General features: G+C 39.9%; 1 protein-coding gene across 2 annotated transcripts; it reads left to right on the top strand.

The window, feature by feature from the left end:
- The first annotated feature begins 6,670 nt into the window (after window positions 1-6,670).
- On the top strand, window positions 6,671-7,105 carry LOC112304580 (eukaryotic translation initiation factor 1A, X-chromosomal-like). Of its 2 annotated transcripts, XM_024560246.2 has the most exons (2): window positions 6,671-6,874; window positions 6,926-7,105. In XM_024560246.2, the coding sequence occupies exons 1-2, from the start codon at window positions 6,671-6,673 to the stop codon at window positions 7,103-7,105; spliced, it is 384 nt and encodes a 127-aa protein (XP_024416014.1). The 2 variants fall into 2 exon arrangements, with proteins under 2 accessions (XP_024416014.1, XP_024416006.1); XM_024560238.2 differs by having other exon boundaries at window positions 6,671-7,105.
- The last annotated feature ends 10,152 nt before the right edge of the window (window positions 7,106-17,257 follow it).

Below are 17,257 nucleotides of genomic sequence, written 5' to 3' on the forward strand. Positions count from 1 at the left end.
AACAGATGTAAAATGTACTTTTGCCATTATTTTAGAATTTCATCTGAAGGCCCCAGTTGAGCCTAAGAGATGACAAATCCCGTATTTTAAAGAGTGGCACTTCCACACACCTCTTACTAAAGACACATGGTTTTGTGTCCTTTACTTCAAATAGCGTACATGAGAGATTATAACAACACCACACAAGTAAGGCCTTGACCTTCCCCTTTAACTCTCTCTCCACTAACTACCCTCATTCTCACTCTCTCCCATCCCCACAAGCCTGGGGACACCAGTAACAGGTCCAAAAGGGGAGGAAGGATAGATCAACAACCCTCTTAAGCCATAGATATGGCCTGAGCTGATGGAAATAGGGCACAAGAGATGAAAGGTAGCATTGTGTTGATAATAAATTAGATATGGCAGTAAAATTTTGATTTAGTCTAGATTTTTAGAAGCACGACTACTCTTAAATTTGTTATTTCTTAAACACCTACTATCTCTGTTCACAATATCACCAAGAGGTAGAAAGGGGGTGCCCGAACCGATTGCTTAAAGGCAGTTAAGAGAAAAAATATAGCCCTGATTTTCCACTACTTTCAGACAATGACGACAGTGACACCCAGCAAACGTAATGACTAATCCTTGTTCACGGTTTGGTTTTCGTGAAGCACTTTCACACAGTCTAACGTACCTACATTATTTCCCTGGTTTTCCTCAGTACCACAGTAATCGATATTGTCTTTCTTTCCACTTCGGGACCTTCTGGTCACGTGTGGCCTCTTCCTCAAATGTTCCTTCCCCTCTTTTAGCTTCATTAATTTTCATTGTAGAGCCCAAATCAAACATCTTCACCTCAGGAAATCCATCTCTTACACTCCATTCAGATTTACCCATCCTGTGCTTTCAAAGTACCACTATTTCTACTTCATAGTATGTTTTACAATTTTACCTTGAAAAGTTCCATAATTAATTAGTTAATACCTAACTCCCCAGCGAGGATGTTAGTGTCATGAGGGTAGGACCCGAGTGGATCTTGTTCAATATTGATTTTCTGGCATTTACTAAATTCAAGCAATAACAACAGCATTGGTAATAATGTCAGAACATTACACACAGTAGGGACTCAATAGCTATTAGCTGAATAAATGGAGAAATGATTAAAAAAAAAGAACTGACATGGATTGAGATTTCTGGCTCCCAACTAAGAAGAATTTTTTTTATTCCATAGGTAGTCAAATTGCTGGCCCAATGTTGTCCTGAGCGTGGCCACTGATGGCTGGATTTGATATTTCACTCACTCAGGACTGTTAAGGGACACCGAAGTGGGCTGGGCAGACCGTTACCTGCCATGAGGTGGGTGTGGGAAGGAGAGTGAATGTAGATACCTAAAGGGGATGCATCTGTCATAGGTGAAATGGTTAGTTTTTCTCAGATAACCACTCTATTCATTAGCAAAAATGCAAGTCCCTTCTACCTTCATCCATGTAAAGATAATAGGAGATTAACATATTTTTAAGGCAAATTCTTTGGTTCCTTTAAAGGAAAGTGCTATATAAATCCATGACTAATCAAAGGGAAAAATGTCAGCGTAAGATGAAGGACAACATTTTTGATAATTTCTTAAAAGGTTATACATGCTATCTTTTATTCAGCAGTCAATTAGACCCCATTTTCAAACATAAAACTGAGCAGCTGATATTTCTCTATTTAATGCCATTTTCCTACGTTAAAAAATTGAGCATATTTTTCCAAAGAATTGTTAGAAAAGATCCAGCACCCATATATAAAAAACTTATAAGACCACTATATTCCCTCCTTGACATTTTAAAACATTTTTATTAGCTTGGTAATGATTTTGAATTCTAGTCATTTTAGAGTATCTTCAAAAATACATAAATAGACCTGTATATTACCCTGAGGCTTTCTAGTAAGCTAAAGCAAGTTTTACTTCACTGAAATCTTATTTCTTCTTTGACTTTTGAATATGATGATGGTTAGAAATTCTTTCAAGAGTCAGAATATTACTCACTCTCTTCTCTAGATGGGTTGACTCTCTAATCTTCATTTGTTGTTGGCTGCCTTTGAACTGATCAAATAAGAGGCATCATAGAAAATAAGAAGAAAGCAAGTTAAATAAATAACTTTCAGGACACATATACCAAATGATTATGTTGTACACATAAAACTAACACGATGTTATATGGCAATAATATCATAAATAAAATAAATAATAAACTCCAGGAAACTCTTCCCTGAAGGGCCACCTGTTCAAAATACAATAAATATAGTCAAGCCATGTGTGTAAACTGAATGAGTCACTTTAATAGAAGAATTAAAAAATGTTCACCTTTATCAATAATCACAGAGATCTTAGTGACCAAGAACTTTATGATTAATGATTATAAAACAATGATATCATATTCACTTATTTAATAATAAATAGGGTTATGAGTCAAAGCATGTAAGAACTAGGTTTATAAATAAAAGAAGTATTTTCCCTCCATTAATCTGGTTTAATTATAATTATAGGTCAAGTCTTTCTTGGCAAAGTAATCAAAGCATACTCCCAGCCCTGTCAGAGTTCCAAGGGTGTACCAGGGTTAGGCCCAAGCTAAAAATTTTGGTCTCAACTATGAATTTTCACAATAAGCAGAATAGGGATTAGAGTCATATTAACTTAAATATTAAAAGTGTTATTACTATTTCGCATTCCCCAAGCTGTGATGCTTGATAGGTAGGCTCAAGCCATTATTTAATTTAGGAAAAAAAATCTTGTCAATAATATTGTTTCCCACTCGAGGATATGATATTGCTCCTTATTTGCTCAAGTCATTTTTTTAATATCTCAGTGGAGTTTTCAGTTTGAGCCTAAGCCAAGTACACCTTTGGAACTCTGACAGGTCTGGAAGTATCTGGGGAACTGACGGGGCAGTCCCTCTGACACTAATTTGCATGGGGCAATGAGTCATCTGCCAGAAGAGAATTGATTCTCAGACGGTGTCAGACAAGTGAAATCAATAACCAATCCTTGGACATTGGTGGGGAACAGGCAGGACTGAGAGGTCTGAGTAAACAGCATGTCCTGTTGCAGCCACATTCCTGTCTCCATTCTTTATTCATATTTAAATTTCCAACAGGAGAAACTCTTTTGTTTAAAGAGGATAAAATACTGTGTTCCTGTAACTTGGTCAAGTCATTAGGTCACACAAGTATTTCTTTGCTGCTCCTCTAGTGGATTACAACTGCAAGTGAGGAAGGGGTCCTCTGATCTTCACCACAGAGCGCAGCGCAGCACCAAACCCAGAGGACTCAGCAGGTCATCAAGACTTGAACCAATGGACACAGGGAAGAGAAGGACATTCCTAGGAGAAGTGGTATACCCACCATAGGAAGCAAAGTGTCTAGAAGGAATGGTGAAGATTAACAGAAGAAAGAGGACCTGGTACAAATGGAAGTGGCAATGTACAGTGGTCATCTAAGGAAGCAGTTCCTGGAAGAACACAACTGCAGGTACTGGGGGTTGTTGAAGGGGTTTCATTTATTCATCTGGGTAAAGGGAAAAACACCTCCAAAGGGAGGCAAAGCAGGAAAGGAAACTGCCATGTTGGCTGGCTTCTTAGCTCATGTGAGACATTCCCTGTGGACTTCTGGATGGGGGCCATGAATAAGGGGTCATTTGCAGAAGGAAATTTCGAAAGAGCAGGAGGGACAAGTGCCTGTGAATGTGGCTTACTGATATTGTTGAAATAAAATTTTAATTTTGGGGTTGGAGTCTTCTGCAGAAATAGGCCTTAGGACTCTATGCTACTTTCTTCATCAAGTCTTAAATATCATATGGGTTGGTTGGTTTGCTTTTAGATAGCTACAGTAAACTGGATTTGTTTCTGGGTTTATATTTTAATCTTAATTTATATTTCATCTATGTCTCACAGCAAACAAAAATTTGAACAAACAAAAAATTATTGAAGCAAATTACAATAAGAATAAATATAAGAAGTACCAAAAAATAATTTAAAGGTTCCAGCACTTAGCTACTGCAACAATGCTAATTTTTCTTGATTGTAGGAGAATAAAATTAAATTTTCAAAGATTCCTATATGTTCTTTTATTAAGTATTTCTTTTTTGAAAATTTTTATTTATTTACTTTTAGAGAAATGGGAAGGGAAGGAGAAAGAGAGAGAAACATGAATGTGTGATTGCCTCTCATGCACCCCCTACTGGGAACCTGGCCTGCAACCCAAGCATGTGCCCTGACTGGGAATCAAACCAGTAACCCTTTGGTTCACAGGCTGACACTCAATCCACTCAGCCACACTAGTCACGGCATATTCTTGTATTTTCTAAATGTTCCACATTAACTGTTTTATATTATTATATTTTAAATTGAAGAAACTCTGTGTCAACTTAAATAAATAATACCAGTTAGTTTATAAGGGCACAGATATTTGCAAAAAGAAGACGTTAAAGCAGAAGCTAAAATATTACGCCAGCTGGAAGTGTCTGGATGGTAATAAATCTATCAGAGTTTGACATGGGTTGTTTAGCAGTGCTAACATGCTGCACATAGCTTGTTATTTTTCTCAGTTTTATGAATAACTTCTGATTTCTTCACAGTCAAGTCACAGCCCCAGTTTAAGGCTGACTTTATTCTCTATATTCAGACTGAGTTCCTGCACAAATAGTTTATTCGAGCATTGAGCGTCCACAAACCAACTTACAAGTCATTGCATTGGAGCATTCTCATATAAGTCTCCATTAACTATGTGTAGATCAAATAGTCCTTTATATCCATTTGTTGAAGTTAAATTCTTTACAACAAATATTTCCTGAGCATCTATTATGCACTAGACATTTTGCTAGATATTATTGATATCAACAATATCTAGCAAAGATAAATAAATATAGATCTTGCTTTCAAGCCAAGTGATAAAAATCAGTTACTCAAATGGCTGGATCATAATGCTTCCAGGTGGCTCTGGTATAGACAGAAGCAAAAACGACAACAAAACAAAACAAAAAAAGAACCCTCAAGAGAGAGAGCCAGCATGAATTCTAGAAAGGTAAAATTGCCTGTAGCTCGGTTTACTTATTTTTCTTTCTCGACAACTAAGTTACAAATTTTTCATTATAGGATTGGTAAAAACATTTGAAAATCAAGAAGGTATCTTTTATCATTTTTCTTTGTGTTTGGAGTCCTAAATGTGTGCTTTTTAGACTCTGGTTGGAAATTTTCCCTCTTAGTAACAGTTCTCTGGACTTTGAATCAAAATGGATTCTAACAGTTTGCTTCCTTTTTAAAAAAAAAACAAATCAGCCCAAACTTGAAGCATAATTCAAAAGTGTGGTTCCATCAAAGCCTTCTAGGTTTCAAGTCACACGGCAGTGTAAGTTAAGGTCTTTCTGATCACACCGTATTGTGGACCGATGTTTGTACAGTTTAATTTTGCTGCATAGCTTCACAACCAAGCTGTGATCTGCAGGAGATCCAAGTAGGGAGCTAGTTCATTTGAAAAGAATTAGGATCCAGTTGAGAGTTAGCGGCTAAGTACAAAAGATTTGCTTAACCAAGTACTTACAGGGCGGCAATTACTTGCAAGAGTTTTAACCTTTATGTTTAATATTCGTAAGTTCTGATCCACGCAAGAGTTCTCTTAGGCAGCTCCAAAAGTACTAATTACATGAGATTAGGGATATTGTATCTGCTGTGGCTATTTTCTGACAGATTACATTGTGAAGAAGTTCACCCAGAATGAATGTTCCAACACCTACTCAGTGTACTAGGCGAGAGCAGTTCTTGTGCAGAAATTCAAGTTCTGATGAAAGCATTTTCCAAGCTTAAAAAGCATAGCGACTTGAATAAATTCAGTGAAACCCATCTTATTTGGGGAAATATTTGCTGATTTTCATTGCAGTGGAATCATATGACTTATTTGAGTTATAACAAGGCTTGAACATCTGAAGAAGTCCTTAAACATAGATCTGAATCCTGTTTGCTTTCCTAAGAAATGCATTTAAAATTTTTTTTTAATTTTATTAATTTTACACTGTAAATATTTTCATTCACTTCTGTCATACCAAGGGCTTAATGAAACATTTTTATTAATGTCATTTTAAATAATGAACTGTTCACCATCTGTGTAGTTTTAGCTTTACATCCAAATAACCTTTAACTTGAAAAGTTGAGTTCAGAGTGAAAATTAGTATCTCATGGCCTCCTGGTTAAGCCTGAGATTTAAGGACTGGGAAGGATCAGAATTAACTGTTTACACCACACAAATCAAATATTCTCAATCTCTATCAAAAATAGAACATGTAGAAACAGATGAAGGAAATAAACTTTTAAATAAGAGCTAACGGGTTCTGTGGCAATTAGTAGGATCCATAATACTGAGCAGAGGTTAACTGGTTTCAAAGTAGTTCCTTCCCCTACAAGTCAAAAGTGATTTTGAAATTATGGGCAAACACCAATGAGTTCAGATATTACAAAAGAAGATAGTGTAAAGACCCCCTAGATTTTGTCTATTCCGGAGCACGGTCGCCAACGGATTTCCCTGGAATTCAGTTGCCAGGGGGTCGCCTTGCACGCAGGCCCTGCAGAGACCGGTGGGGTCGCCGGCCTGGGAGGGGTCGCGTTGGGCAGCCCTGCCCATAAAGGGTCAGAAGCGCCAGGAGGCCCGCGGCCCCGCCATGCCCAAGAATAAAGGTAAAGGAGGCAAAAACCGGCGTAGGGGGAAGAATGAGAACGAATCTGAAAAAAGGGAACTGGTCTTCAGAGAGGACGGACAAGAGTACGCTCAGGTCATCAAAATGTTGGGGAATGGACGCCTGGAAGCGATGTGCTTCGATGGTGTGAAGCGCTTATGTCACATCAGAGGCAAGTTGAGAAAGAAGGCTTGGATAAACACCTCGGACATTATTCTGGTGGGCCTGCGGGACTACCAGGAGAACAAAGCCGACGTGATCCTGAAGTACAACGCCGACGAGGCCAGGAGCCTGAAGGCCTACGGCGAGCTGCCCGAGCACGCTAAGATCAATGAAGCAGACGCGTTCGGCCCTGGGGATGACGACGAAATCCAGTTCGATGATATTGGCGACGATGACGAGGACATTGACAACATCTAAATGGAAGTCAAAAGTTTCTGCATATTGTTCTTCAGTCTTAATTTTGGCCGGCACCTGTTCAGAAAACCGAAACTTCAGCACGAATGCAGTTTGTTAAGAAACATGGATTCTTTTTTGTTGTTTTAAAGCATTAGATGTTTTTCAATGAAATGTTAACACTTTATTCTTTTGATGTAATGGGCCTTAGGGGTAAAAGGCCCCATTATCTCCTATATAAAAAATGGTCAGAAGAGAGCGGGGAGGGGGGAGAGAAGAGAGATAATAAAAAAAAGTTTTCCCGTTAATAGATGTGTTGAATACATTGCCTTATCATCACGGTCAGTGATAAGCTCTAGTTCTAACTATTTTTTTTTCCCAGAGACTTATGCTCCAGTTTCCTAGCTGTTTTCTTTAGTTTTTGATAAAATTTAAGGATGGCAGAAATCTACATTTGAAGTAAAAGAAAAAAAAAGCCATTTTTGTATTTGTGTAGCTGTACTTTTATATTATGTTTTAGAACATTTTCCCATCATTTTGTTGGAAACATCATAACAAAAGCATTTCCAAAGTGCAGATTTTAGAACATGGGTATGAGTAGCAATATTGAATTTATAAGGTGAGGAGTTGCAAAAATTCATTGCTAGATAGTACCCAATTAACATTAGAAGTACTAATATACTAGTTGCCAGGTTTTTTTTTTTTTTTTACTTAATGTGTAGAAAAAAAGTCCTAAGGCAACTTTTAATGGCAAAATAAGCAGAATAGATTTACTACACAAAATAGGTTATGTTAAAATATGTCATTTTTGGTCAAAAGTCATGCATTTGTAACCTATAAGTTTTGGGCTTTATGAACAAATTACAATGTATAGATGAAAAACTGTTTTCATAATAAACTGGTATAACAAAAGGGAATTCACCACAGCTAAGAAGTAGAATAAAATATCACATTTTATATATTTTTAAAAAAGATGTTTTAGATGAACGTGGGAGTATGGTAAATTCTTCTCAGGAAAATAGGACCTCTGGCCCATAGCAATATTTGTACCCGTAATTTTAAGGGTGAAGAGAAATGAGGCCTTTCAGATTTAAAATTTAGGCTCAAGGATACAATTTAATTGCCAATCTGTTTTGGCAGTTTGTTAGTGGGTTCTGTGGGAATGTTTTAAGAACGTGAATGAGAAAAAGGAGATGCCAAGGGAACAGAAAGAAAATACCAGATGGAGAACAAGGAGCCCAGGAGTCAGCAACGGTAACAGCAGCTTAATCTTAAAAACTCATTAGTAATCTTACTGAGGATCCTATTAATGGGCTTTGAAGACTTTGCCCAAACTGTTAAATAGGAAGGAGTCAGCCAGAAATGAAGCATAAGTATAAATATAAGTTACAATCTATATGAAATAGTTGATTTAATCGTGTGTTGGCCGACACCTAGAATGACTACTTTAGATATTCTGTTGGCCACTTACTGTATTTAAGCATGTTTTCCAGCACGACAAGTCAAAGTCCATATATGAGGTGATGTGGGGAGGGCCTGTGATACCAGAAGCGTCACTTATTAATGTGGCTTTTCCCTATTAACTTCAGGTTATCTAAATTCTGTGACATGTTGGCACCTGTCCATCTCTACTTTCACAGAGTATGTGCCCGTGGTATTTGACAGATAATGTGGTTTCAGGTTGTGAAATCATATTTTCATCATGCCTCTATGCTTATTCATTCACCTACCCACACACACCCCTATCTTCAGGCATTCCAACCTGGGCACTGCCTGCTGCCTTTTGTGGGCTTTTGTTCATAGTTTGAGCTGACTTCAAGTCCCTGTGATAATTCATCTTCACAAAGTTTCCACTTGAAGTCAGAGGCTCAGACAAAGGCAAGAGGAAGGGGACAAGAATCGGAGACAAGTAGCAGCAGGTAAGATCTGGAGGAGACTGCCCCCTAGGGATCAGGTCCAACAAATGTAATCAAAGGTAGCCTCCATCTTTCACACAATGTGCATGTGAATTCATTACTAGTGGTTTCCTCCCCCTTTCCCGTTTTTCTGTTACCTTTTTTACATGGCTTCTATAGTGATTCTGGTGTGGGACTGCTGAGTCATGGCTCTATGCTGAACTAAACAACACAATTTGCCCCTCGATACATTGCTCATACCCTTCATTTCATCATGCTATAGGATATAGTGATGCATTGTAACCAAATCAAGTATGTATAAGTTTCTCATTTCCCCTCACCCCTCTTTCCATGAGGGGTGTCTTCCCTACTTGCAAGCTCTTGAACAATTTTAAACCTGACTCTCTTTTCTGCTGCAGGTCATTACCAGTTCAAGCAACTCAGCAAAATGACACTCTCATATTACTGCCTGTTTAAAAAATCTACTGAGACTCCTTGTTGCTTATAAGATTTAGTCAATTTTTCTTTTTCTTTTTTTTTTAGTTTTTTTAAAAGGTTTTATTTTTATTTATTTTTCGAGAGGTGGGGAGGGAGGGAGAAAAAGAGGGAGAGAAACATCAATGTGTGGTTGCCTATCACAGGCCCCTCACTGGGGACCTGGCCTGCAACCCAAGCATGTGCCCTGACTGGGAGTCAAACTAGAGACCCTTTGGTTCACAGGCTGACACTCAATCCCCTGAGCCAATCCACCAGCCAGAGCAATTCTTCTTTCTTTTTTTTTTTTGTCCTCCTTTGTCTACTCAAACATGTTTCTAATCTCTTTCCTCCTTTTAACCTCTGTGGTTCTCCAACCTGGCTGATCATTCAAATCCTGTGGAAAACTTTTTCAAAAAGCAAGGCCCTGATCTGGCTACTAGATTTTGGGAAGTGGCCTGGAGTGTGACCTGGAAGATAATTTTTTCCCTGTTGCTTTACATTATTAGGTATTTCTATGTGCAGCCAGGCTTGAGAACCAGTACTTAAACCTGTGCTTCTCAAAGTGTGGTTCCAGACCAATAGCATCTGCATCACCTGGGAACTTGTGAGAAATGCCAGTTATTGAACCCCATTCATGAACCCCATTCATGAACTCTGAAGGTGGGGACCAACAATCTATGTTTCAACCAGACATTCAGCTGATTCTGATGTACTTCAGAGCTGTGCTGTCCAATATGGTAGCCAGGATGTGTGCGTGGCTATTGAGCACTTGAAATGTGGCTAGTCTAAACTGAGATGAGCTATAATGCCAAGTGCACAGTGGTATCAAAGATACAATACAGAAATAGAATATGAAAGTCACATGAATGATATTTTTAATAAGTTACAAGTTGAAATGATAATATACAGGTTTAGGTTAAATAAAATGTATTATTAAAATAAATTTTAACTATTTCTTTTTTAATGTTTCTTTCTGGTGGAAAATTTGAAACTACATATTTGGATTCCATTACACTTCTGGGAAACACTGGCCTGAAATCTGAGAACTGATCCATGCTATCGTTGTTTTTCTATACAGATTTATTTTTCACGATAGCTTAAGCAGAACATAGTCTGAATTTTCCACACAGACTGCTAACAGTGGAAGGGAGATAATCCCCTCTCTAGTCCATTGAAAATCTAGCAACACTGCTCCCTTCCAGCATTCTTCTACTTTCCCAGCCTTCTTGACATTTCCTGACATCATGCAATCATAAAACAGAAAGAACGACATTGTTAGGAATGTGAAAGAGGGGTCTCTAAAGTGGGAAAATAAAAAGCAAATGTTTCTCCCTATATGTAATTTATTTGCTATTTGTCAGGCCACTCCAGTACATGAATTCATTTCATTCCTTTCTAATCATGCATTTTGAGAAAGTTAATGTTTAATGATTCCCAGAAAGCACCACTTAAACCACCAGACACCCCAGATGCTTTAACAGTTGCTTTAAGCACTTCAAGAAATTCTCGCATGAAAGGATGGACTTGATCTTTGTAGGCTCCTGATGGGAAGAAGCAGTATCTCCTGAATTGATCAGAACTTCCTCCAGAATTCTTTCCCTCATTAGAAGGAAAAGAAATATCTACTTGCAAGCATATTCTAAGACTCAAATAGTAAAGTTCTAAATTCAGTTAAGAACTAGAAATCCCAAGACAAAGCAGTACCCACATATGATAGCAAGTTACAAATGACCAATTTCTCACCACCACCTTGAAATAAGAGTTTAAAAAATGAACCATCTTATAGAAGAACTTGTAAAATACCACCAGCCAAGCATGGCATTGGGATACAGTATTTCATCAAAATGTCTGTAGATCGTTTCTTTGAGGTACAGATGAGTATCTTGCAAGTTATCACAGTGCACATTTTCATAGTCACATTTGAGAGAAATGTTATAATAGATATTTTTGTGATAAGAGGCAATATGGTCAATAAAAAATATAAAAGATTACATTTAAGATACACAAATCAATTTTAAATGGAGTATGAAAGATAAAAAAGTTATTTTTGTCTTTAAAACCTGTGTGTGCTCTTGGTCTATTCTATGTCTTATATGTTTTCTATGCAACAGTTGTTTGGTTTCCATTTCCCAGCAGCCCTCTATGCTATTGTCAGCACTGTGGTGCTGACCCTGGTTTTCAAGTGCAATAGTAGCTCCGTCAGCTCAACAGTAGCTCCATCAGTTCTCTCTCTTTCTCTACAGAGCATTGAATGCTGTGCATTTCTCCCACCTCATTTGCTGTGAATAGAATAGTTACAGGGGTGTCTATATGTCCCCAAAACCAGACACTAATGATAAGAACTGTATCTCATATATTTCAAAATAGGAATGAGGACTACTATGTTGCACAGAGCAACCTTTGGGGCAGCAAATTGGCTCTGGAGCCCCTAGTTACAAGCGGTATGTGTATCTGCCAATTCAGAGGCTCGGTGTCCTAACCAGCGTTCCTTGCCCAAATTTAAAGAGTCACCCTCCTATGGGTAGCTGTCCTCATTTTGTCTGAGTGGGGGGCACCCAGTTAATCTGTTGGCTTTGAGATCTGTTCCCCAATCTTCTCCTGCCTCTGGTAGGTTCATCCAATGGGAAGCAAGATTGAGGTGAGGGGATGAGAAGGTCAGAGTGATGTTTTTCTTTATTTGTCCTGATTTTTGTGCCATTTCTGGCAGCATATCTTCCATGGTTCCAGTTTCTGCTGGGCAGCCTCTCTTCCTGTGGTCCCAGCTCCCTCTGGTCAATGCCTGCTATGTCTCACAAAATGGGCTGGTTTGTGGGCTCTGGCAATACCACTTTCTCTGGTTATCTCTCTAGGCCTATGAACGAGGGCTTCTTCCTGCTCTTGCCCAACTCTGGGTGGCCTCACCGTCCCCTTCTAGCCTTCTCCATTCTTCCCTCAGCTGTTGCAGGAGATACTCTCAGGCTGTCTGTACCCCCTTAAAGTCCTGGTGTACCCATCACTTTGCTACTATGAACTTTGACTGCTGAGAGCTCAAAACTAGCCCCCTTCTCTGAGACTTGCTTGACAGGAGCTGACAGAGCAGCCACAGCCAATGAGGATGGATGCAGACTATGAAATGTTGACCCCCTTGGATTAAAAAAAAAAAAGGGGGAAATTTTGTGGTGTAGTTCATGTCCCCGATCCCTCTCCCTGTGGGTCAGGCCAAGGCTGTGCCTGACCTGAGCCGTATCCTCGCATGTTTCCTTCCTCTTCTCCATCCCACTTTGCTCTCCCTCACAGCTTTTCCTAAAGAGCACACTCTCATAAAATCACACGCATCCAAATCCTTGTCTCGAGCTCTCATTTCTAGGTGACACAAACTGAGGAAGCTGTGTCACCAAATCCCGTCTTTTAAAAGTTTTCTTTTAGAATGGTTTGTGTTTTCCTGGCTGTGTTCCTCCTCCACCCTTCTCCACCTACTGGCTGTGGCCGGAATGATACAGAAATCTAACATGACTTTCAGCATCTCACCTGCTAGAAAAAGCCCCGCAATGATGATAATATCTGGCAGTGTCTCCTAGGACAGAAGCAATTTCATATCCGTTACTCATTTGATTGTTTTAATCACTCTCTGAGGTGTAGCTTCCCCACATGTCTCCTCCAGTTTCAGTGGGTTTCCTCCCTAAGGCTAGTTCCCAAGTGCTGGCTCTTCTTCCCAGAATGAGTGAAGGTAAAGGGTATTAGGTGGCTTGTGTACCTGACAACTAATGTAGGAGATAGAATAGGGTCATAAAGAGTTTCTTACACCCCAAACAATGAATTTTCTATTGCCTAACATCTTTTTAATCAGGAAGCAGCCATACGGAAAATCTTTTATGAGAGGAAATTAGCACAATAAAGTAAAAAGACCATGGAGGTTACGCTGCTAACTTTCTGTCCTTGTATTGAGAAGCAAATGATCTCTCCTTGATGTTCATTTAGAGGCTCTGGATCCTGCTCTCAGGAAGAGTAGGAGCCAAGGCGAGATGGGGGCCCCTAGAGGTGACTCCTACCAGCTTCCTCATGTTCTTCTTGGGGTGGGCGAATACACCCACTGACGCCCTCTGTCAGAGCCCCGACAAGGCAGCTACTGCGTGGTGGTCGTCCTCCCCCTGAGGGTGGCAGGCAGCCCACTACCTTCCTCTCCACCCCGAGTTCCACATCATCCTTCTTATTCTCAGCTCCAAAAGGGTGACTTCTCCAATGTCCTTGACCCTTGCAGTTCTCTGTGACTCCGTTGACTTCCACATTCACTTACCTTTGCCATGACTTAGCAGGCCCCTCCTTTGAAATCTCAAACTTCAATAGTTCACCTTCAAACCACTAGCTCTTTCCCCATCACCCCAGTATACTTGTTAGCCTCATAAAACAGTTATATTTACTTGACTCATTTTTCTCAATTCCTAAACTATTTGTCACTTTTGTTTCCTTTTTTGCCTTGTTGGACTCTAAGAACTATGGCATTCAACTATAAAGAACAAGATAACGTAAAGAGCGGAACTATTCTGTTGCCAGTATCCTCAGCTCCCATACTCACTTTCCATCTCTCCCCCCACGGCACTATTTCACCCACATTTCCCACCTTTCCAGTCTGAGGATATGTCCTTCTTCCTGCTCAAATACAAGCCAGCGCAGACAAAACATCTCTCCCAACAGCTCCCTGAGAACATGACCATGTTTGATTCCTATTTTTATGAGTATCAGAACCTGGCACATGGTGGATAGTCAATGAGTGTCCCACTGAATGACTCTCTTTTCTACAGTTTCTGTGGCTGGTATCCTATTTACTTATGTCTTCCCACCCTGCTAAACCGTGAGCTCCTGGAGGACAGGAGTTGTCTTTAGTCATCTTTTATCCCCCATACTTGGCACTGTCTGCCATATAATAAGTATGAGTGAAAAAGTGAAGTGAAAATGAATATGTTGGCAACATAGTCATTTTTATGTATTCAAATATGATTTGCTGTGTTGATAAATGGATTTCTAACTGAGGAATTTTGTAACATAACAAGTCCAAGCGTATAATTATGAAAACTCAATGAGTTCTAACTTACTTTTCTACATAAAAAAATTTAGATAGTTATTTTTAGCTCAAATTCAAGTCAGTTCATGAAAAAAAGAATCAGATGATTTGTAGTCTAGAAAATGGGCAATCCGAGAGCTCCGAATTTTTTTCACCTGGGTCCCCCTTAACGCCAATTGATAGAATTGAAGATAACTAACTGTGCCCAACTGTTTAAGTTTTCATTCTGAAATCTACTTCATCCTTTCCTTTCCGTCATTTTATTTAGTTGTTTATAAGGTTTCCTTTAGGATACTTTGCTGTTTTTGAAATTGTTTTTATTTTATAACAGAAGCATCAAAGAGTTATATATAACTCCTGCCTTCCTAACCATTACTTGTTTCTCTATTACTGGCCATTGCCCTGCCGTAGTCACACACACTCCCACACACATTCACGAGTGTGATATAGAAAATAAAATTCAGGTTCTCGAAACCAGCTGCCCGAGACACAAACTTTCCAGGCCCTTTCTAGATTTAAATAAGTCATACTGAAACTTCAAGACACTACATTTGCTTATCTGAGTTCTCCAGACCACTCAGTAATTGTTCTTCAAAACCTGACTTTCTTTTTAACTGTGAAAGAATCTCAGTATGAACTCCTACTTTACCACAAGCCTCTAAAGAATGTCAGATAAGAACAGAGTTCTGCTTTCCTCTTGATATAAACTCTGAGTTTCTGGCCACTCATGAAATAAGAAACTGTGATCTTTGTAAAAGGGCCTTAGTGACTCCCTAACCCAGTCTCCTTGATTATTCAGGTGGTGGGTTATATACGTCTGAGTTTTCTGTGGTCTGTCATCCGAGGTTGCACTCTCCCGTTTGCCCTGCCTAATTCTGCCCTTACATTGTTCGTGTGGGGTAATTACTTACAGGCTTTAAAAGTATTAATCCAGTAAAATGTAACGAGGGAGTTAAATAGGTTGCTCCCCCCGCAATCATATAAGGTAGTCAAGACCAATCGCATAGGGCTTGGTGCCCTTCTCTGATCCCCTTCAGGCCAGAGGCGTTCATTCTCCTGGTTTCAAGGTCTGTGGCCCGCTGAGAGCTCAGAGCAGAGTCTTCCCCCAGGAATTCCCTTGGCTGAAAGGAGCTGCTTTGCCCAATGTTATAAACCCCCCACCCCAGCATCCCGCACCCAATGACTCTCTAGTATGTGAAGTTACAGAACCCACCCCCCCATTCTCTCCCTTCAATGGGTAGGCCATTCCGGCCTCAGAGCTCCCCATGTGACCAGGTGAGACTTCTGTGGTAACCGTTTTTATGTTTTCCCTCTTCCCAACCCAGCTCCCTTTTGCTCCCTCACAGGTAGTCCAATAAACCAGCTAAATGCAATCCTCCAGCTCGGGGTATGTTTCTTGGTAAAATCCAGTATCAGACCCTTGATGCCAGGAGGGCTCCCAGAAAGGAAGCTGATGATTTTGGAGCTGGATCACCTGCGAGCAGTCTGGAACTAGGGACACGGTCACTGGTGGAGGCAGGTTATTGATAGCCCCTGGCCTACGGTAGCTCTCCTCTGTCTAAACTGAGGATAAGCAGCAATGAAAACAAGCAAAACTATAGTTGACCCTGAACAAGACAAGTTTGAATTCCGTGGGCCTACTTACATGTGAATTATTTTCAACAAATACTGTAAATGTATTTTCTCTTATCGTTTTCTTAACATTTTCTATTCTTTGGCTTACTGTATTATCAAATACAATGTATAAGAGAGATAATGTACAAAATAAGTGTTCGTTGATTGTTTATGTTATCGGTAAGGTTTCTGCTCAATAGTAGGCTATTAGTAAGTAGTTAAGATTCGGGGAGTCAAAAGTTACATACATGGATTTTCAGCTGTGGGGGGTCAGTGCCCCAACCCTTGTGTTGTGCGAGGGTCAACTGTATAAATCAATAAGCAGAGAGGTCCTAGCCCTTCTGTGTGTGTGGAAAGCACATGGCACAAAGCCCGGTGCCCATTCCCTACAGATTTCTGACCTCAGCTGCTTGGCAGGACTTGCCCTGCCCCAGTCTCACCTGCCTCCAGGCACGTGAGCATTCTTCATGACTGTGCTGTGGCCTCAACTTCCTCTATTTTCCACAGCTCTTAGTCCTCCAACACAGAAGAATAAAACCAAATATAAGCAGTGGACCATGGGGCCCACAAATTAGCCCAGTGTAATTACTTGGAGATAGGAGGTCTGTCCAGAAAAAGTCCAGCCACTGTGAATATAACAAGAATGGTTTGTGCAACATTGCTGTAACCTGGCAGCCAAGGAGAGTGGACTGGAATGCGCATGCATGAACAATGACGACTTCACTGTACCAGTCAGAGAGGACGGTAGACACAGTTGAATGAGTGTGTGTCCTGTGTGGTCATAGCATTCAAAATGACCGAGCGAGTAGAACAATGAATCTGCATCAAATTTCACTGAACATTCCTCTCCGAAAACTATTTGCATGACTCAGAAGGCTACAGCTACGGGCAACTGGTGATGGGCAGCTTCATCCCAACAATGTGCCCTCTCATGCATCACATCTCATGCAGAGTAGTTTTTGGTTTTTTTTTTTTTTTTTTTTTTTGTGACACATTAAATTACCAGCCCCTGCAGCCCAGATCTGGTGCCTTGCAACTAGTGACTTTTCCCAAAACTAAAATTACCTTTGAAAGGGAAGAGATTTCAGACCATCAGTGAGATTCAGGAGAATATGACAGGGCAGCTGATGGCAATTGGTAGGACTGTGTGAG

Source organism: Desmodus rotundus, chromosome 2 (genome assembly GCF_022682495.2).
Source record: "Desmodus rotundus isolate HL8 chromosome 2, HLdesRot8A.1, whole genome shotgun sequence".
NCBI lineage: Eukaryota > Metazoa > Chordata > Mammalia > Chiroptera > Phyllostomidae > Desmodus > Desmodus rotundus.